The following is a 22034-nucleotide window of genomic DNA, read 5'->3' as shown; positions in this document are numbered from 1 at the left end:
ATGTAAATAAATGTAAATAAAAACAGAATGCAATGATTTGCAAATCTCATAAACCCATATGTTATTCACAATAGAACATAGAAAACATATCAAATGTTTAAACTGAGGAAATGTAGCATTTTAAGGATAAAATAAGGTAGTTATTTTTAATGCATTAAATTTTAAGGTGCATTAGTGCATATGAAATGGGCAGCTTGCAAATCTGGAAAGGCACCACCAATGCTGAAAGGTGTATATACAGATTTTAGAGCAACATATGCTTCCATCCAGATTTCATCCCATCTTTACTTCTGAAAGACTCTGCCTCCCTAAGTTACTCTTTTTATACCCAATCATATTACTGACTTGTTGACAGTTAACCTCCAGCTGTTTCTTTTTAGTAACACTTACTTTTCTAGCCTTTGGTGCCCCCATCCTAAATTATTTGAGATGTGCTGTGGCCATCAAATTCAAAATGACCTTATTTTTTTTCTTCCTCAGTTGAAACATTTGACATGTTTTCTATGTTCTATTGTGAATAACATATGAGCTTACATTTTACACAGGGTCCCAACTATTTTGGAGTTGTGATTGTAATTCATTAAATCCTCACTAATTGGCAAACAAGTCTTTGGAAATAAAGATGGACACTGTTTAGTCTGAAACCATGTCAGTGCTTATACTCACATGGAATTGAGCTGAGCTTTTTATTTATATCAAGTTTCTAATAATACTACTCACATTGAACTTGTTTGAAATGTGAAATGTGCTGAATGCACAGAGGCACAGTGTTATACAGAAATGTAGGATTCCTGATGCGCAGGATATTGTTGTTGTTTTTTTTTTTTTTCATCAGCCCAGGGAGCTAAAGGAAATGAGCTGACAACAATTATTTTAAAGTATTTTGTTTACTAACATTATTTTGGTTCCACCAATGATCTTTAAATTCAGATGCTACTGGTACTACATAGTGGTGCAAATTTTGTTTTGAGGTGCATGCTGGAGAACATAATGGCTTTATTTCCCAAGCATGAATGTGCACCTCTTGAGTTTAGTACAAATGGCAGACATCGTAACACGTTGGCTGAGAGTTGAATTTTGCACCTAGCGTTGCCATGGTGACCAGCACACCAATCCCCTTATGCTCTAAAAGCCAATGGAGACATATACATGATGGAGAGGTTCTCCACGTAGCCTATCTCTGTCTGAACTGGAGGAACACAGCCACACAGAGATATAAACCACACAGCCAAAATAGATGAAAGGAATCGATTTAATAATTATGTAAGAAAAAACTCCAGTCTGCAATTTCTGTACATAATCCCTGTTAGAAGGGCCCCCGAAGGTGTTAGAGATAGTAGATGATGCATCACAGTGTTGCAGCAGGATGAACTAGGACATCATTTTGGGAATCATCTTGGAAGACTTACTCTGCACCTTCTTTTAAACAACAATTTTACTATGCATTTTGAAAAAAATTTATCATCTGCTTCCATTGTAACATTTAAATTTCCAGATGAAAAAAATGACTGTACATTTCACTCGACTCTTGTTACTGTAAGTTTCGGTTCCTTATGTGATCATGTTGAAGCATAGTTACAGTCACCAACCTGAAGTTGATTCTTTTCCAATGACAGCACACCCTGTGTGTGTTAAGTTTTCTTATACTATAGCATTTCGAGCAATTACATTCCTTAGTAATTAAAAAGTATGGAATGTCATTCTATCAGTTTATAATTATATTTAATATTGTGGAACATCTGCAAGACAAGTTAGTGCCTGTTATCACTTATGTTATATCAGCTCCCCTCTGAAACTATTGGTACGGCAAAGGCCAATTCATTTGGTTTTTGTTGTAGACTGAAGATATTTGAGTTTGAAATCAAAAGATGAATATGAGAAGACGGCTTAGAATTTCAGCTTTTATTTCCTGATATTTATTTGTAGATGTGTTAAATGACAGAACATATTATATCAGACCACCCAGTGTGTAGGCGAGTAGGTGACCGGTGTTTCTTGCTACCCAGGTGTGTCCTGTTAGATTGTTTGATGAAGTAATAAATACAGTCCTGTGAAAAAATAAATACACCCCATGGAAATTGATGGCTTTTTTGACATATTTGAACAAGCAAACATTTGATCCTATTTGAAACAGTGTCTATTACTAAAGGGGATACACTCTATCAATTGACACATACAATTTACAATTTGTAGTAATTTTCACAATTTAAATGAATAAAAAACAGATAAGTCACATGGAAAAAGTAAGTACATCCCTATATTTATCACACCTTCAAATCCATAAAATTAGAATCAGGTGTTCAAAATTGGGTGCCAGTGATTAGAACCTGCTTAGGGAGTGCAGGTGGAACATGTCATATTTATACCCCTCTCATATCTAGTGTCTGGTGTTTCCTTTGGTATTGAGGTGTGTGTGGTGTCATCATGTCAAGATCTAAAAAGATCTATAAGGCCTTCAGAAAAAAGGTTGTGGATGCCTATGAGTCTGGCAAAGGATTTAAAAAGATCTCAAATGCCAATTTGTCCAGGACTGGCCGTCCCAGCAAATTCAGCCCAAGAGCAGGCTGTCTGATGCAAAAAGAAGTCTCCAAGAACCCTAAAATTTCATCACAGGATCTGCTAGTAAATCTTGCAACTGTTGGTGTCAATGTGCATGCTTCTACAATCAGAAAGCGATGCACAAATTTAATCTGCATGGGAGGCATGATGGGAAAAAGCCTTTGCAAGATGACAGTTTGTCAGTGAGCATATAGGCAAAGACCAGACTTTTTGGAGTAATGTGTTCTGGACAGATGAATCAAAGATAGAGTTGTTTGTTCACAGTAACAGCAGACGTGTTTGGCGCAGACCAAAGACAGCTTTTCAGGAGAAGCACCTCATACCAACTGTGAAGCACGGTAGTGGATATGTTATGGTTTGGGGTTGCTTCGCTGCCTCAGGGTCTGGACAGCTTGCATTCATTGATTCAACTATGAATTCTGCATCATATCAAAGAGTGCTTGAAGATAATGTGAGGCCATCTGTCCGAAAGTTGAAGTTGAACCGAAAGGTGGACCTTTCAACAGGATAATGATCCTAAGCACACATGAGCAAATCCACCAAGGAATGGCTCAAAAAGAAGAAATGGAGGGTTATGGAATGGCCTAGTCAAGGCCCGGATTTTAATCCCATTGAAATGTGGGGTGATTTGAAACAGACAGTACATGCAAGAAAATCCTCAAACATCTTGCAACTGAAAGAATATTGCATGGAAGAGTGGTCAAACATTCCAGAAGCCTGGTGGACAATTATGCAAAATGCCTACATGAAGTTATTTCTGCAATTTGGAATGAAGCCACCAGAAACCACTGGTGTACTGAGCAACAGACACCGAATGACCAAGGAAAACAACAACAGCTGAAGACAGAAACATTGTGAGAGCTGTGAAGAAAAACCCAAAAACAACAGTGACATCAACAACCCCCACACGGCTGGGGTGAAGGTATCACAATCCACAAGGGACATGCAACCAAATATTAAGTTTTATTTACTTTAATTTTCTTCAATACTTATCTGTTCCTATACTTTTGCTGACCTAAAATTTGGTGGTCTAATACCAAAGGTTCAATGTTTTATATTTGTTTTTTTACACCAGGAAATAGAGCTGAAATCTTAAACTCTTGTCTCATATCCGTCTTTTGATCTCAAACCCAAATGTCTCTGGTGTATAGCACAAACAAATGAATTGGCCTTTCCAGTAGTTTCGGAGGGGACAGTTTAATCAGTTGCTCCCTCATCAGCTTATCTTTTTCTCTGTTTTTATTGTATTAATAATACAAAAAGTACAGCATGTCATGTTACTGTGAAACTGAAAAGTACAAAGTCTGTACTGAGAATTTCCTGTGACAGAAAACCTACTGACTCTTGCAACGTGCTAACAGTGGAGACTCCTTCCATAAATGTTACAGTAAATAAACCTCCCTTTACAGAAAGCTTCACCATATGAACGATTATAATTTTTTTTGTTAAATAACAACACATTTTTAGTGCCTGTGATAATGTATTATGATAATGTATTACAGTAGATGTGATTGTCCTTGCAGCCGGCACTCCGCTCACAGCCATGCTGTTATACATTCTGACTAATCAGATTTTTTTAATTGAACAATGCTGTTGTATATATTGTATATGTTATATACAGTATGTTACATATTGTTTTGTATATTTAAACTACTAATTAGATCATAGTACATGTAACCCCTGATGCCCCACAAATGTATGTCTAGCCCTTGTATTTTTTTTTTTTCAACAGTCTGTGTGCTTTTCCTTTTTTTTCCATTTTGGAGGTGATATGCATGTGCTACATCTAGAAGTCTAAAATTATGATTATGATTAAGATTATGTTTTACAGAGACTAAGCCGGCCTGTATGTTCAATGGAGTGGAGTATCATGATGGTGACATGTTCAGGATGGATGCCTGTCATTTCTGCCGCTGCCAGGGCGGTGTATCAGTGTGCTTCACGGCACAGTGCGGCGTCCTCCACTGCGAACGCTACTACGTACCAGAGGGAGAGTGCTGTCCTGTCTGTGAAGGTGACCACAGTCACGTGGCTATTATAGTGCTTGAAGAATTGCTAACGTTACTAAGAATGAATGGGGAATATTGTAATTAGGAGCTAATGAACCAGTGAATTGATAAATATGACCCAGATACTCACATTGTCAAGTTGGTGATATTTTGCATATTTTAAGGTAAAGTAATACTCACACTGTACTGAAACCGTACACAGCACAGCCACAAGTCTACACGCTCAAAGCACAGTCATTAGATGTACAGTGTGATCAAAGTGACCCAGCCCTACCTCTAACTACATGTTATTAGCAGCAACACAACAGCCATTTAACAGGCTCTTGAACCAGTAACTCCATAAATAACAGGTTGAGTTTGTGTAAAGAGTTTTCATTGGATCCGTATGCAATATTAGACTGAATGGCCACTTCCAAAGAAGCAAAAAAAGCAAAGAAGAGCAAATTAATACTGACATTTTTATTAAAAAAATATTCACTTATCAATCTGCAGTCATAGAATTGTAATGAACAATTTAGCTCAGGGACTTTTTTGCATCTTCTATTTAATGTCTGTTTGAAATTAAATCAGATGATGATTACCCAAGCAAGAATGCTAATAAATGCCCGCACCCCTGGAACAAGCTGGTAGGGCAATTAGATGGCAGCAGGAATTTTTCAAAAAATGAAATACATTAAAATGGATCATGAGGGAAGACCCTATCATCTGAACTTTTCACAGGGACATGATGAATTCTTTGCCTAATTTTTATTCTCCCAATTAAGCAAGCATCCTGGGTTAATTAGTTCAGGGAACTGCTTGTTGTTTTACTTTATAGACCAACCAAACACTGTGTGCCTGGGAGCATGTAATTTGGATTGTTTTGCATGTCTCTTGGGTAGACCTTCATCCCACCATATTACTGCCTCATATTAGCTCCTTACTTTTGACTGCTACTATTAGAATTATCGGATTATTTTTACGTGCAGATTAGTTTTGTAATGTTTTTCCAGCACTATGCTTAATTAAGATGAAGTCCCCATTACATGCCAGAATATTAGTCTGGGTAATTTCATTGCTATGAAATTTATTAGTGAGCAAAATGTTGATGCATGTGGAAAGCTGGATTTCTGTACATCTAAAGAGCAGTTATATTTCCAGCAAAGCGTATGGTGTGTATACAAATGGATCTGATGATTGTTTTAAATAAATCAAACAGTCTTCCATCACTTAGTTGCTCCCTCTGATAATTTATTCAAATTTATTCAAATCAGAGGTGCTGTTTCTATACAACTGTATTACTTCACTTTTTTTTTAATCCACATGTAAGATCATGAGTAATGAGTGGTAATTAGCAGCTGCAATGGTATAAATATGTTGTGGCAATCTCTGTTTAAATGCTTTAGCACTGGCGGTGTGAACATGCAGTGAATATCTAATATGAAACCAATTTTTCCATGATGATATTTAAAAAACTTTCTTATCATTTTCAGATCCTGAGGCATACTTATGCTAAATGTTCCAAATATTAAAACCTGGTTTTATTTTGTCTTCAACTAGTGGGAACAGACTTCTGCAAATATAATACCTGCCCTTTGGTCATACTGATTTGTGCACACAATTACCTTTCCAACAGTGGTTTTCAGGATTAGTGCAATGCATTGTGGTTGTTTGACAACTTTAGTAAATCTGTGCCTCCAGTGTAATAGTTTGGCAAGAAGTAGTGAGAGTGTATGAGTAAGAGTAACAAGGCTGATCCATAAAAAGAGCAAGGGCAACGTCAGGGATTAATTCCTCCCTCTCTCTGTCTCTCTGCAGATCCTATCTTCCCTGCGCTGAATTTTGCCGGCTGCTATGTGAATGGCCAGATCCTGGCACATGGGGATCACTGGCGAGAGGACGACTGCACATTCTGCCAGTGTGTGAGTGGCGAGGCCCGCTGTGTAGCTGCTGCCTGCGGCCATAACTGCCTCCATCCGGTCACAGTGCCTGGAGAATGCTGTCCTGTGTGCGAGGGTAAGGACAGAGTGAGTGTGTGTGTGTGTGTATGTGTTTGTGTGTGTTTATTTGTTGTGTCTTTCCATCCCACCTTCCCTCTTCTCTGTTGTTCATTGTTCCTAATATACTTGTATGTAGGTCACCGTGTGTTCATATATGTGGGGAATTTGCAACTAGTTCGTACCAAATAGTGTTTTTTGAAACTTTTTATGTAAAGATTTAACAGACACTAAATGTAGTGGTTGTTATAAAATCCACCCAAATCTAATTACATCAGCTAAAATATTCATACAAAACACTAAGACTAGCTTTACCTTGCTAATTTTCTCTCTGTACATCTATTTGTCTCTGTAATGAAATAATGACTCTCAATGCTCACACCACAGCATGTGGTTATTGCCACTGATCTGTATTAGCTACAGCAATGCAGGCCTGAAGTGCACATGCTTACCAAGGACGTGCAGAGAGTTCCTCAGGGGCAGGAACACTGACACTAACACTGACTATCGCAGCAAGCCTAACTCTTTGTAAACATATGGTGCCTTTTTTTGCAACTATCTCTCTCATATTAGCTCACCTTTTTTCACCCATGTTGATAAGGAAGCTGTCCTTTTTGCTGCCTCCTTCTTCAGTTTTTCTTTAATTTTCTGCCGTCTCTGCCTGTTTGGCATTGTGCCTTTACTGACTATATAACATACATATGATAGAAGAAGGTTACTTTCATGTCTGGAAATTTATCGAATTTGAGTAGCTAGTACTTACCAACACATTCCCTCTCAATCAGTTTGAAAACTACCGGCGATAAGCATATAAAATGCTGCTAATATTGCGAAAAGGTTAGCAAAAAAGCTAGTATTCTCAGCATACCTGTCTGCCTGTTGAAGCAGTTGAAGCAAGAAGCATCGCGATTGCGTCATGACAGCGAAACTATCTGATGGGAGACTTTCTTGTGATTTAATTTGATACTATTTTGTGCACGCTTTCATGTTAATATGAATTAAATGCTTTTTACATAATATACTTGTTTAATTAATGTTGAGAGGGACACTTTTAAATAATTTAGAAAAAGGGCAGGGGCTCGAGCCCCCAGAACCCCTCCTTCTGCACGTCCCTGATGCTTACGCCGCACCGATCTTGTCTGCCTGTTAAGTGAAGGCTACAAGTGAGAGCTTTGCGTTGTTTTTCCAGCAAATGGTAAGCTTTGATCAAGCAGATCCGTGTATAGATTTCCACCCAGACATTTGGGATTGCTTGAATTCTTTGAATCTAGGGTCTTATTTTGGCGAGCGCTGAAGGCAAGGTTTCAGACAGACTGTACTCGCTGATGATACGACGCCACAGACACCACACACAAATCACGGAGAGACAGGTGACGGATGAGTGACAGCTCCGTCAGATGATGAATCTCTTCTGGGATTGGCTTGCACCACAGTCCCAGAAACATCGTCTCTCAGGTCAAGCTGGAGAATATAGATTTGATATAAGCGAGATGTGCTGCCTGGAGCTTCAGTGGCTTCTCTCCACTTTATTCTCCGCACGGTCACAATCACAGTTCCTCACCGTGATTTAGGAGTGTGACTAAACTCTAATCAGTTCTTATTTAATGCAGCCGTCCTCAGTTCTGATCATGAGGACAACTTGCATTTTCCCTGTGCATTTCTCACCTTACTCTTTCAGCAGGATAAACACACAAACAATGCTATTTCTTAGCCCATGAGATGTGTCTGGCAAAAAAAAAAAAAAAAATGCAATTGTGCAGTGCTTGGGGTTTCTCATATTGATTCTGAAGAAGGGAAAATTAGGCGTAATATTGTTTTAAAAATAAGACATTTCAGCTGAGACTATAAGCAATAATAAAGACTATAATGCTTTGTGTCTGGAGGGGTCTGGTGGTGTATTTAAACCTCCTCCAACAGCTACTGGGATCCATCTCATTATAAGCCCTGCTCCTGCCTAAATGTCTCTGGGCAGGTGTATGTAATAGGGTTCTTGTCTGTCTGTTCTGCTGTCTACTTCTTCCAATTAAAGATCTGCGCAAATTCACTAGGCTACTGTGCAGATCAATATATTATGAAGAAATCCTGGAAATTAATATTACACTCGCAGAACACATCAGCAAAATGTTACGCTTGTTCATATCCTTCCATTATAATCAGAATGCAAAGGGTCCAATTAGAAATGCTCTGGTCTACTGAGAAGAACTCCAGTTGGCAGAAGGGATATGAGAGAAGAAGAGAAGGATGAATGAAAGGAGGAAAGGAGGCAGCAGCATGGCCACAGGCGTCCTCTTTTATGTGCGTGGGTAGCATCGATTCTTTCTCTCTCTCTCTCTCTCTCTCTCTCTCACTCAAACCACTTTTCAATTAATCTTTTATGCGGCTGTCCATTCGTGAAGCAATTAGAGATGTGGGACTTACTGACTGTGTAGTGCACCTACACATATACGATATGAGCACACACACACAGATTGGCAGTCAGACCACAGGACACTTCATACATACAGTCCTAGAATTGCATTATAATCTATTCACCTTTCTGTATCTCTCTCTCTCTCTCTCTCTCTCTCTCTCTCTCTCTCTCTCTCTCTCACTCTCTCTCTCTGTTTCCCTACCATCTGGCTCAGATCAAAGAATGTCAGGCTAGCTCTGTGTCATTGTCCTCGGTGGAAAGTTAGATCCATCATGCTTTGCGGGCCTCTACACCGCTCATCTGACTCCAGTCGTACCTGTGCTGCTCAGTAATTTGATGTGAGCGTGCTACCCTATATTTCACAGTCCGTTTAGACAGCTTGTATTTGGGTAGATCTTGTGTAGAGTTAAAGACAGCTGTTTAAATAATGATAACCCTCACTGAATTTAAAGACCATATTCTCCGCTCCAGGCGCAGGTCTGTGCACTCAAATTTTGAAGAAGTCTTTCTTATAGAAGGTGGGGTATATTGATTTTGTTGGGCGTTGGTGGTATTATGTTACCTGTGTATTGAATGCGCCATGGCGCTATGGCGTGCTCTACTGACCTGGCTCTTCGATTATTTTGTTCATAGTAACGCAGACAAACAGAGGGAGAGCCATTTATTGTGTGGTCCCAGAGGAGAGGAGGTCGGAGAAAGGCTATGTTTTGCTATAAGCCCCCGTGCATGTAGGCCTCCCATTCGTGAGCCCATTATAGCACAAGGTAGTGAGTAATAAAGCCATGGTGTAGCGATATCCCCTCTCCCACCCAGACAGATGTCTTTTAAAAATAGCCATACCTGTTGGCAAGGACTAGAGAACTCTTTGTCCATTCCGTTCGCTCATTTCCATAAGGCATCTGTGTGAGACTACGCCATGGAAGGAGGTGGTGAGATCGCCACAGGCTTTTAGCGGCTCTGTACATTAGCTGGTGAGAGAGGACAATGAGAGAAATGATAGTTTGGTCAAAATTGCATCTACAAAGGCACTTAAGAATCTGTGTTTCATTCTGTTTTTCTTTCACAGCCTCAGGCTTTTGACATGGTAGGCTTTTTAAATTGGTAAGTTCTTATTATGTAGAAGCATCTGTGATGGAATAACACAATACACAATTTTTTGTATAATCAACTAATGATTATTTTGATAATATATTTTTGATAAAAAATATATATATTTTTAAATACAACTACAGACTCTTAAGTAGGCATAATTAAGTAACAGGTCACTAACTGCAGTACAATAATTCTGATATTTATTAGACAATCTGTTATGGCATAAGACTATTATCAAGCACTTATGTTGACCATATATCAAATCAGACACCCAAGGTCACCAAATACACCATAAAGTTGCAGCTTGTTGGGAATTCTTTTTACACTATAGAACAATGGCCTCAATCACTAATAAAAGTTTTCACCTGCATTTTAAACCTTGATTTGTACAATTCGGTCCATTCAAATTCAAAACAAAGCCAATATCCACAGTCTTTCTTGCTAACTGAAACACTCAGATTCATTTTGCTTGCCATATTTGTGCAAATTGAATCAATTTCGGTGTGTGACATTGACTCCAAAGCTTCAGGGTTGAGAGTCTTAGGTTAATCCCTTGAGTCAGGAAATCTACTTTTTTTTGGCATCAACTCCCAGTAACTTCAATATGGAAATAAAAGTATATGGAATATGGGTAATATATATCAAAAGGACTTGATGACTTGATAAACAACGTATAGTACAAATATATTATCCATGTTAATAACATTAAACTCTTGTCAACACTGTTGGGTTGACAAAAATGTTGAAAAATCAAGTTTAACTTGTTATAAGCTAAGTCGATTTGAATAGTTGCGCTACTTAAAGTGACATGACATAGTGCTTCATAACAGACAGAATAAGTGCTGATGAAATTTGTTGGCAAATATTTATATTATCAGTTTTGATCAGTTTTGTGTATTAGATGAATTTGGCATCATGTGTTTGTGCTTGATTTAACATAGAGCCGAACAAGAAAATGCTTCATAAATATTCTGTTTAAGAGCCACTAAAGCTCCACAGCTTCTCCTCAGTGGTCAGTGCAGTTTTATTCCCTGATCATTATGTTTGTTCAAGGTGACACACTCTCTCAGGCCAGGGGAGGTTCTTGTGCCAGATGCTGAGTGTGTAATTAAGTAAATGAAGTCTGTCAGACTAGGACGAGCCACTGTGAGCTTGCAGCATGTTTAGTGAAGCTCAGCCCCGGGCTTCTGAGGGATCCACTCATGAATTATGTGTATTTATTCCTATTATTCTTGTATTTCTAGCAAAATATCAGTCTTTGCTTGCATTTATTTGGGTACATGTGTGTTTTGTTCAGGATTTTTCCCCCTGTTTTTTCATACAAAGATGGATAGGCTCCAGCATGAAAAGGGCATTCAGTACTCCTGACGCCACGATGTGAAGCAGATTTCTTAATGAATTAGAAAATGAAGACTTGCCGTAGGATTGTCCATATCAAAGGAAGCTCATTTTTAATTCATAATAACCATATATTCAGACAAAATAACCTTGGGCACAGGAAGATGGAATGAGAGAAGGTGGTAGACATTGGGGAAAAAGTGAGGTAGAAAGAATGGAAGAATGCTTGTATTCTGCCTGTATCTGATCTGGCTTAATTAAATTTCTCACCCTAAAAATAATAGGCATTGATCTGCCTTCAGCCCTGCTTCTCATTCTGTGTGAGCGAGCCGTGGGAATTATCAACAAAAAACGACCTCTGACCAAAACTGAAATAGCTGCAATGCTTCAGCAGCCTCTTGGCCACAGCAGACGCATGACATAAGCCTTTTGTCATCCCAAGACATGCCACTACAGTCCGCCGCCCCTTTTTCTCCCCATGTTTGCTTAAAAGTGTCCTGTTATAACTCTGCGTGCAGAGCTGTGTGCTATAAGCTTTTCCTCTGTTTCTTGCAGTAAGTGTTATGTGTTCATGGCAAGTCCACTAAAGGATCTCAGGAATGGTGATCTCAACTTTTTTTTTTTTTAACGATACTCTGTTTCTTGAGCTCAGAGGGTGGCTTGACTTAAAGCAGGAATGACAGCGATGGCGCTGCAGCATGTCAGAGCTGTCATAACCTAAGCCACACAGCGGTGTGCATGCCACTGATATACAACACACTGTGCTATATTAAAAAGCCCCATAATCTTTTAATGGACTGCAACAAATAAATTATAAGCACTAAGAATTTCTTTTAAAATTAGATGAGGGTACAGAAGGGGCTATCCACTTATGTTGTGTCTGTCTGTGTGTCTCTTGCTCTCACTCTGCTCTTCCTTTCTTTTACATTGTCCTGCTGTCGTGCTCTGTGTCATCTCACTGTCAGCCATTAACAGAAGCTAGGAAGTAGGGTTCTGTTTAAAATTGCTTTCAACTCCCATGACTCACAAACCCAGTCCCGGACGAGTCTTCACATTCTGCCTTTCTTTTACCATCTCTCAAAAACACATACGCACGCACACAATCACTCACTAACACACTCTGAGTTACTCAGCCTGACTCACCTCTGCCAGGGGAATGTGTGTGTGTTTTTTTTTTCCAGAGCCCACCTATATCACCATGGCGCCCCCTGGCTGCAGCTTGCTGGAGAACTGCACGCTGACTGACAAAGATTGTGCCTTCGGCTTCCGGCTCAACTCGCACGGATGCCGCACCTGCAGCTGCAAAACAAGTGAGCATTAAACAGAGCATCGTCGCTCAGATCCTCATCCTCATTTCCAGATCAGGACAGCCAGCTGTCACTGAGCATTTAGCTGGAAGCTTTCCAGGCAAAAGTGGATTCAAGAGAGTAGTTGAGAGGAGAATGCAGTCAGTGCTGCAGGAATAGCGCTGTGCTTAGTATGCTAAAAGGGCGGAATGGATATTTGAGGCTGATGCATATCAAAGGGAAAAGAAGGGCAATGCTCTTTTAGCTGATGGAGGAGAAGTGCAAAAGACTTTCTTTGATGTTCTTGAGCCACATCAAGGGCCATATGAGAAGATATTAAGAAGAAAATGCTAGTGGGGTGTTTTTGCTGACCATTCTTTTTGCTGCTGTACCTTGGTTTCATAGGTCAGCGATGTCAAATGTGAACTTAGGAGACTTGAATTTATTTTTTTGTTCAAACTAGTTTCACTGCTGAGCTTGTAAGGATAGATGTGACAGCTGGGTCTAATGAGATTGTCAATGACACAAATGCAATTTACCCCATTAGACTGCTTGTATTGCCAGTGGATGAAATCCTCATTGTTGCAAGAGTGTTTGGGGAAAGTAGTTTGTTTTCAGTGTAAGTAGAGATATTTGGGTCTGGAGTTGCCAATTTCTCACTTTACTTTACTTTACAGGCTAGTTCTTCCAAATATTGATTTGTGATTCATTCTTATAAAGCTTAAACCTGGCTATCAGTGATTTATCCAATGAGGAAAAAATAATCCTGTCTGATTCTTTTGTCTCTAGGAGAGGAGCTGTGCAGTGCTCTTATCTTGGGCTGCACCTTGAAGTGTTCACTCGGCTTCCAGATAGACAGCAATGGCTGTCCCATGTGTCAGTGCCGGCATCGCCACAAGAAGTGCAAGCCAGTAGCCTGCGCCAAGTACTGCCCCTTCGGCTTTGTGTAAGACTCAGTAGAAAGTGCTTTCGTCCTCCCTCTAAAACTTTCCTTCCTACATCTCTGTCTCCTCATCAACCCCAGTCTATTTCTAATATCCTCATCTAGGAGACAATCTGTTCTCCTACTTTCCACTATTACCACAGCTTCATTTTCGAGCCCCTGTGTTGTTTGCAGCTGCTACCAGAACAAGCTAAATGGCCTCCCTGTGAATTTCCTGAATGCTCAGTTTGGTTTTTGACTGGCTAAAAGCTCATTCAGGGTGCGGGCAGCTGCAGGTACATGACTGACAGCTCATTAGGCTAGGTTGAGATCAGCGCAGGCAATTGGTCCACTTAAAGGACAGTCTTGAATAGTGGAACTGAAGGCCTAATCCCCATGACAGCGAGTTCACACTCCACTGCAAATAAACCCAATGTTCAGTGAGTGTGAGAGCATATACCCACATCAGCTATGGCAAGACATTTTAGGAAAAACTTTTTATTTTAGCATATTTCCTCTACCATTTTATTGGTAATGTAAAAAATTGATGATTCTATCGGCTCTCATAAGTTAGCAACGTAGCAGTATAGCTGATCAGAGGTGTATTTTTGTCATTCACATATTCATATATTTATCCTTCATATAAGCAGCACAATGAATGAGTGATTGACAGAAGGAACTTTCCTTCTCTTTGGTTCTGTTTAGGGTTAAAGCCAGTTCCCCTGGCTTGACTGTTTACATACAAACTGCTGTTTGATCAATCCGAAATGGTGGTAATCCACAACGTCTTAAAAAGTCAAAAGGTTTGGCGAAGCTCCTACATTGCTATTGTACTTTTTTCTTAAAGCCATCAAACACCTCAGATATGAAACATGACAACTGATATAGTGGCAATTTCTTGCGGAATCCTTTAGAAAGCTATCATATAGAGAGAAAGCCTCCTGACCCAAGATCAGCTAAATTTCAGATGGCAGACACAGAGCAGTTTTATTGATTTACGTCATGACATCTTTCTTGGGATGATGAATTAGCAACCACCCAAAGCCAGAGATCACAAAGGAGGCAGAGTGTCTATATAAGCTTCCACAGAATGAGTTTCTCAGCCGTGTCGTAGTGTAAAACTGCTTCCTCTGATCATCCAAGTGTCGTCATCGACACTCTGTCAATTCTGCTGCCATATAGGATCCCCTGTGCTAGCATGCTCACTTCGAAGATTCTAATTTTAGATATCTATTTATGCTCCTTCAAAGTGACGGCAGTTGTTCGGGCCTGCACAGCACCAGGTGTGAATAATGCATGAAGAGACATGCAATCTACCTCACATTTCTCTCACAATCTATTGCTATTCCACAGCAGGGAAATCACACCTGATAGCTCCTTATCACCAAACCAAATGTGCATTGCATATGGCTGTTCTTCATGGCTATTATTTGTGAGATAAGAGGAAGGATGGACAAGTGAATAGTGTGTATGTGCCAAGGGCTGTGGCGCTTCTAGCCAGTAAACTGACGGCCGAGAGTATGTGCTGAACAAAGATGCCTGGATGAAGTGAATGTTCAGTATGTTTCTTTGGTTAGTCAATTTTAATGTGCCATCTGCTGACATGCCTTCATGAAGGGTCCAACCCTTCTTCTTTTCTCTGTTTCCCTCTCTGCCCTGTGTTAACTGATGACATTGGGCTTTGTCTTCAGCACCTGGTGTGTTACGCATGCACAATATGAATGTATTAGTATATACGTAAGCAATGACAAAGTCTAACTTAAAGGTTATATTAGCTTATTATAATTCATAACTTGATCTCATCACTGATCTCCATCTCAGCAACCACAACCTCTCTCTCTCTCTCTCTCTCTCTCTCTTGTCAGATCTTTATGTCCATCCTTTCAAAAATCAATCACTGATATGTTCATAGTTGTTATATATATATATATATATATATATATATATATATATATATATATATATATATATGTATGTATGTGTGTGTGTGTGCGTGCGTGCGTGCATGCGTGCGTGTATATATATATATATATATATATATATATATATATATATATATATATATATATATATATTCATATGTAATATGATTACCCACTCCTATTACTAGCTAATACTATAACCCCAATTACAAAAAAGTTGGAACGCTGTGTGAAATGTCAATAAAACGGAATGCAATGATTTGCAAATCTCATAAACCCATATGTTAGTCACAATAGAATATAGAAAACCTATCAAATGTTTAAACTGTACAATTTTAAGTAAATAATATAGGTAATTTTGAATTTGATGGCCGCAACACGTCTCAAAAAAGTTGGGACAGGGGCAACAAAAGGCTGGAAAAGTAAATGTTACTAAAAAGAAACAGCTGGAGGTTAAATGTATGTATGTATGTGTATGTATATGTATATACACACATACATTGATAGATATACTATATGGCCAAAAGTATGTGGACACCCGTGTTTTGAGCATCCCATTCCAAACCATGCATTACTATTACCTTGTTCCCTCTTTGCTGCTCCACTGTTCTCTGAGAAGGTTTTCCACTAGATTTTGGAATATGGCTCTGGAGATTTGTGCCCATTCAGCAACAAAAATGCCGTTATTACAAGTCATCCCAAAGGTGTTCAGTGCAGCTTAGATCAGGGTTCTATTTTTCCAGTGAAAGAAAGTCTTAATGCATACTTTTGGCCATATAGTGTATATTTCCTAGTGACTTCCAATACCTCACAGTATTTCTGTTGTGTAAGTGTAGTCTTCCTTCTTCCTCTAACAGTAAAAACAAGCATGGCTGTGATACCTGTCGCTGTAAAAAATGCCCTGAACTGCCATGTGACAAATCCTGTCCAGTGGGCTTCCAGCAGAACGAGCAGGGTTGTCTGATTTGCCAGTGCAGAGGTAAGCTTCTGTTTTAATTACTGCTTGGAGAGTGAAACTAAGCATTAATAATTTTATTTATTTCAATTTTATTTTATTTATCTACCAGCAGTTATGGGCTCTAGAGTTCAGTTTTTTTCACCTGTTGTGGTACACATGCATAGTACGCATGCATCAGTATATACATTAGCAGTGACAATGTCCACTCACATATTATTCTAAATAATTTCCTTTAGAATTTACACCGATGAAACTAAACATCATTAATGTACACATCAGCATTCAGTGCAGACAAGTCCCTAAAATTGGCCACAAAATTGTAGACTTTTTGTAAAAAGACATTCTTGTAATTTAGCAAAATATGTAGATAAACAAAATATGGAGTTAAATTTGTCCAAAGTGCATTCCAAATGTTCCAAAAGATCTGCTCAAGTAAAGGCATCCTAAAAAAAGAAAAAAAAGCTCTTTAAGGACAGCAAGAACGGTTCTCTGTGTACAGCTCAGTATGAATCTGAGACACTTCTTCTTTGTGTTACTTCTTCTTCATGTAACATAAATGATGTAAATCCTCAACACAAAAAAAGAATGTTCTTAGGGGCGGTATCTAAATCACTCCTCAGAGATTTATCTAAGCTTACAAGAATCCAATAAAACAGGCATTAAGTGAACCTTGTAATGTCCAGTTCACATTATCCAGAGAATAGCAGTGACCTTATGTATCCTCACGTACTGAGGTCATCGCTGTACACCTTTGATTGGTGAGACTGCTGCAGTCCGAACTGTTGCTGAGTGTATTGTACATTACACACACATCCACACACACACACACACACACACACACACACACACATACAACTCATTCTTTTTTATTTACAAACCAACCTGTTGCTCATAAAGTGCATATTCCTTCCCAGTCTCTGTACGCACTTATGTGTCTTGCGTTTTCATTTGATGTGCCCCAAATAACGGGTTCCTGCACGTGAAATATTCATGAGCAGCCCCAAGCTGCAATCTGATTAACGAGAAACACAATTTTCTTTTCTTTTTTTTACGATCCAATTTTCTTTAAAATTCTGAAAATGCATCTCCGCCTCATATCTAATGACAGGATTTTAATCAAAGTGAGTTCTCTCCATGGTAATGATTTGGGCTCAGCTGTCTGTTGCCACTGATTTCGTGAAAAGTCTATCTTCTGGCAGATTTAATGAGGTTAGACGAGTGCAAGGGGAACCGGGGACCCGGGTGTAAGGCAGTGCACACTGAATTGTGGTCCACAGCCATTAGAGTGGGTCTAGAGAGCACCTCACTGATTAGGTCAAATGGTACAAATTTAAATATAGATAGAGCTGGCAGAAAAAGTGTGTGCGATCATGTTCATGTGTTTGAAGGATGTGAAAGACTTATTGAGATGTGCGCTAACTGCTTTTACTGTGACCAAGTTATACTTTTATTCCAAGAAAGTTAGATCATAAAATCAGCTGCACACTTAAATCACACTAATGAGTGACTCTTAATAGCTTGGTGGGTTAGCAGGGATTTTTCTTTGTCCTTCCAGACCAGGGTTCGTCTTCTCTTGGCCCCTCCGTTAAGCTGGGCTCATGTCTCTCTATGAACGGTCGGAGACATGAGAATGGCCAAAGCTGGCACGATGGCTGCAGAGAGTGCTACTGCCACAATGGCCGAGAGATGTGTGCCCTGATATCCTGCCCTGTGCCTAACTGTGACAACCCGAGCATCCGCGCCAGCCAGTGCTGTCCCTCCTGCCCAGGTTTAACCCTACATTCACTCACTTTTTATTACCTTGTTATGACAGTATGTATTTGCTATTTTACTGCAGTAAGTGTGTCTCATAAGCTAGCTTGTATGATGTTGACTTTTTTTCTGCTAGTGACCTTTAAATAGTCTAATTGTCTGAAATGCCAACAAAACATGAAAAATTGACCTACAACCCACTGAGTGGCACAGTAGAGTGTCATCTGCAATCAGTTTGAGTATAAACGAATGCGAATGTTTCAACAGTCAATTATGGATAATTTATTCAGGTATTACATGCTTTTTAAAACAAAATATACAGGCTTTTATAAGCTGGCATACCTCAAATATTAAAACAAATGCAAGCTAAATATGAGCTATAGACTATTCATACCATAATTATGTTTGACAGTTTTGTTTTTATAGGCTACATGGCATCAAAAATGTTTTGCTATGCATCCAAGTCTTGATATACGGTTCTTAGGCAGTTCTTCACCCTTTCAGGTTTAAGAACACTACTTATATTACCCACTGTGCTGAAAAGTCTTCCTGTAAAACTAGTAAACTAGTGGATTTTCCTCACCATGGATGACTTTTTCCCAGAAGTATGTTACGTTCAGCTGCTGCCCTGCACAATAGATGACAGTGGCGGTCCGCTATTTTCTTCCCACAATTATATACCAACTGTAAATGTTTGAAATAACAATAAAGCTACACTACTTGACTTGAATTTTAACCATAACAGATCATAATTCAGTAACATAATATAATCAGGGTCAATGATAGTGTAAGAGTATATGTGGAGAATGATATTGTTATATCGCACAAGTCTACCCATAAATCTAAGTACAGCATTCTGCAGTACTGCATTATTTTTATAGTCACGAATTCAAACTGCCTAAAGATCTTTCCCATTGCAGCAAATATTTTTGGTCTGTGACTGGGTGTCTGGAAACAATTCTGTATAACGTGCTAAAATGCATTACCTCTTGTCTAGATGAGTCTGGCTCTCACAGGCCAGAGCTGAGCGAGGCGTCTGTGTGTCTCGCCCCGGGTGGAGAGTACTTTGTGGAAGGAGAGACGTGGAACATTGACTCATGTACACAGTGCACCTGCCACAGCGGCCGCGTGCTGTGTGAGACTGAGGTGTGTCCTCCTCTGCTCTGCCAGAGCCCAATCAGAACACAGGACTCCTGCTGCCCACACTGCCCAGGTGAGATTTTCCACAACCCCTGCTCCTGTCCTGTCCTATTTCATTATTAAAGCTAGCAGGGTTTTATATCAGTGTCCAGCTTCATGTATTTTTGAGAGGACAGAAGTAAATATTACATTTTTGAGTAGTCAAACGGCAACATATTCTTTTAAGCTGGTTTTTTGACAGCTGCGGTGATGTCACACAGTAAGCCATGGTCTGAAAAAAAGATTGTGAAAAAGATGAGTGTGCATAATGCATAAGCGAAGTACTTAAGATTACTACCTGGAGGAAGTGGTACATGTCAGACATACAGATGCTTCATCGCGATGCAGTGTGATAATACAGCAGCTTGCTGGAGAGGAGCTGGAAAACGCACAAACAGATTAATTTCCTCCAGTCTGGCCATTCTGTTCAACATCGTTCCTTGTGCTGAGATAAGCCAGTGCTCTCCAGCCGAAATCAGAGAATAAAGATCCGCAGGAAGGTGATGCACTCACTGAGGGCTCATGAATATTGATGTGCTTGAATCAGACGCATGGAGGCAGGTGGAGCGTGAGTGATATGAGGGAACTGAATGACGAAGGGTCGTTGTTTTTTTTAACAAACATGTTCGCACTCACTCGTGGGCTAACAACCTTTACATGTTCTTTATTTAGTGTTACTGCACTCGTCTAGGTGGCAAGCTGAGAGGCAGAGGCAGGCTTATATTCACCAGCATGCCTGCATACCTTTAGGGATGTACTCTTAATCATATGTTACTTATCAGAAGGGAACAAATTAGCTGATGTTATGTGTTGTTTTTTTTGTGACTGGTGTGTTAAATCATGATGCAAATGTTTGTTTATCTAATTATTAATGTATTTATTTAGAGTGTAATCTGAAAGTCTTATTTCTATGCAGGCATATGAATGACTATAGTATTATCATGCACAATGCAGAAGAGCAGGCTGGGTTGTTTTTTTTCTTAATAATATGCAAATAATATTTTGTCCCTAAATTGGCTGAATAATTATGATAAATATTCATGAATTCTCTTTTGAGCAAAACAATTGTGATTATCATTTTCAGCCATTTGTCACATTTGTAGATCAAACTATAATTTATCAAAACACATTTATGTTAAGAAGAGAGAAAAGAGTTGTTATGTGTTGGTCATTACATGAACATTTGTCCTCACTGGGTAACACAATAAATCTCCAGATCTTAACTGCTGTGTATCTATCTTGTTGTGTCTTGGTGCTTTTTCTAATTACACTTCATAATCCAATAAGTGATCTTTTATAAACATAAGATGTAAGAAATAAGATATGAACTGTGTGCTTTAATGGGAGATAAGCTCTATATCTGCAAAGGAGCTGCAAACGCGGATACAACATGCTTATCAGTAAACAGGAGCTGTTTCTTAAAGGTCACTCAATATGTGCATCCTTCTGGCTATGGCGCAGTGGGTTCAAAGGCTGATCTCTGTATAATTGTGCCATATTTCATATTTGTTTAAAACCGTGTTATTTATGATTTATGCTTTACACAGTGCAGATAATTTACCTAAAGGTCACTGATTTGTGTTTTTATAAACAATAATTTATTTTCTACATCATTGTTGTTGTTGTTTTCCAGATGAGCTGCTCACTCCGCCGGCCCCCAGCAACAACAGCATGCCCAGCTACTGCCGCAACGAGGAGGGGGACATCTTTCTGGCAGCCGAGTCCTGGAAGCCAAACGTTTGCTCCAGCTGTGTGTGTGTGGATGGAGTCATCAGCTGTTTCTCAGAGTCCTGCCCTCCGGTCAACTGTGCCCGGCCTGTCCTGCGCAAGGGCCAGTGCTGCCCCTATTGCTTAGGTACTAATCAGATATGCCAAGCTTTGTATCTTGCACCATATGCTTTCATGACTGTTTGTAAGTATTAACACTGTAGAGCAAATAGAGCTGTGACGTTAATTGGCTTCAGGCCGATCATACATGGGAGTTCTTAACATCTGTTTCTTGCTGGTAGATGCCACACCGAGAGCTGTGTGCCACTTCAACGGGAAAACATACGTGGATGAGGAGCGCTGGGACATTGACAGCTGTACACATTGCTACTGCTTGCAAGGCCAGACGCTTTGCTCCACAGTCAGTTGCCCTGCCCTCCCCTGCCACCAGCCAATCACAGTGGAGGGCAGCTGCTGTCCCTTGTGCCCAGGTCAGCTACCTCTCATTAAAATCTTTATGATACCAGAGACCAGTATGGACAGTCATATGCACTTTATAGACATATGTGTTTCATATGTAGATGCATTCATCTTAGGCTGGAGTTAATTATAATAATAATAATAATAATAATAATAATAATAATAATAATAATAATAATAAATTAAAGCGCCTTTCACAACACCCAAGATCACTTCACAAATACAACATGCAAATACAATTCACAAAACACTAAAACACAATTTTTATGTGTATATATATATATATATATATATATATATATATATATATATATATATACACACACACACACACACACACACATATATATATATATATATATATATATATATATATATACACAATTATACATATGCATATATATATATACATATATATAATATACATAATACAATATTATTATG

At 39.2% G+C, this 22034-nt stretch overlaps 1 protein-coding gene across 2 annotated transcripts in view; it reads left to right on the top strand.

Moving 5' to 3' along the window:
• The window catches only part of crim1 (cysteine rich transmembrane BMP regulator 1 (chordin-like)), an 88044-nt gene that overhangs the window by 58132 nt on the left and 7878 nt on the right, over nucleotides 1–22034 (top strand). For both annotated transcript variants that reach the window (XM_053633906.1, XM_053633907.1), the window contains exons 6-14: nucleotides 4391–4573; nucleotides 6366–6563; nucleotides 12566–12694; nucleotides 13460–13616; nucleotides 16372–16493; nucleotides 18028–18240; nucleotides 19222–19437; nucleotides 21037–21258; nucleotides 21413–21601. In XM_053633906.1, coding sequence (XP_053489881.1) covers nucleotides 4391–4573; nucleotides 6366–6563; nucleotides 12566–12694; nucleotides 13460–13616; nucleotides 16372–16493; nucleotides 18028–18240; nucleotides 19222–19437; nucleotides 21037–21258; nucleotides 21413–21601 — 1629 coding nt within the window. The remainder of the gene's footprint in view (nucleotides 1–4390; nucleotides 4574–6365; nucleotides 6564–12565; nucleotides 12695–13459; nucleotides 13617–16371; nucleotides 16494–18027; nucleotides 18241–19221; nucleotides 19438–21036; nucleotides 21259–21412; nucleotides 21602–22034) is intronic.

Source organism: Ictalurus furcatus, chromosome 9, assembly GCF_023375685.1.
Source record: "Ictalurus furcatus strain D&B chromosome 9, Billie_1.0, whole genome shotgun sequence".
NCBI classification, from domain to species: domain Eukaryota; kingdom Metazoa; phylum Chordata; class Actinopteri; order Siluriformes; family Ictaluridae; genus Ictalurus; species Ictalurus furcatus.
The sequence above is the reverse complement of the archived record's forward strand: the minus strand, read 5'-3'. Positions and strand labels throughout refer to the sequence as shown.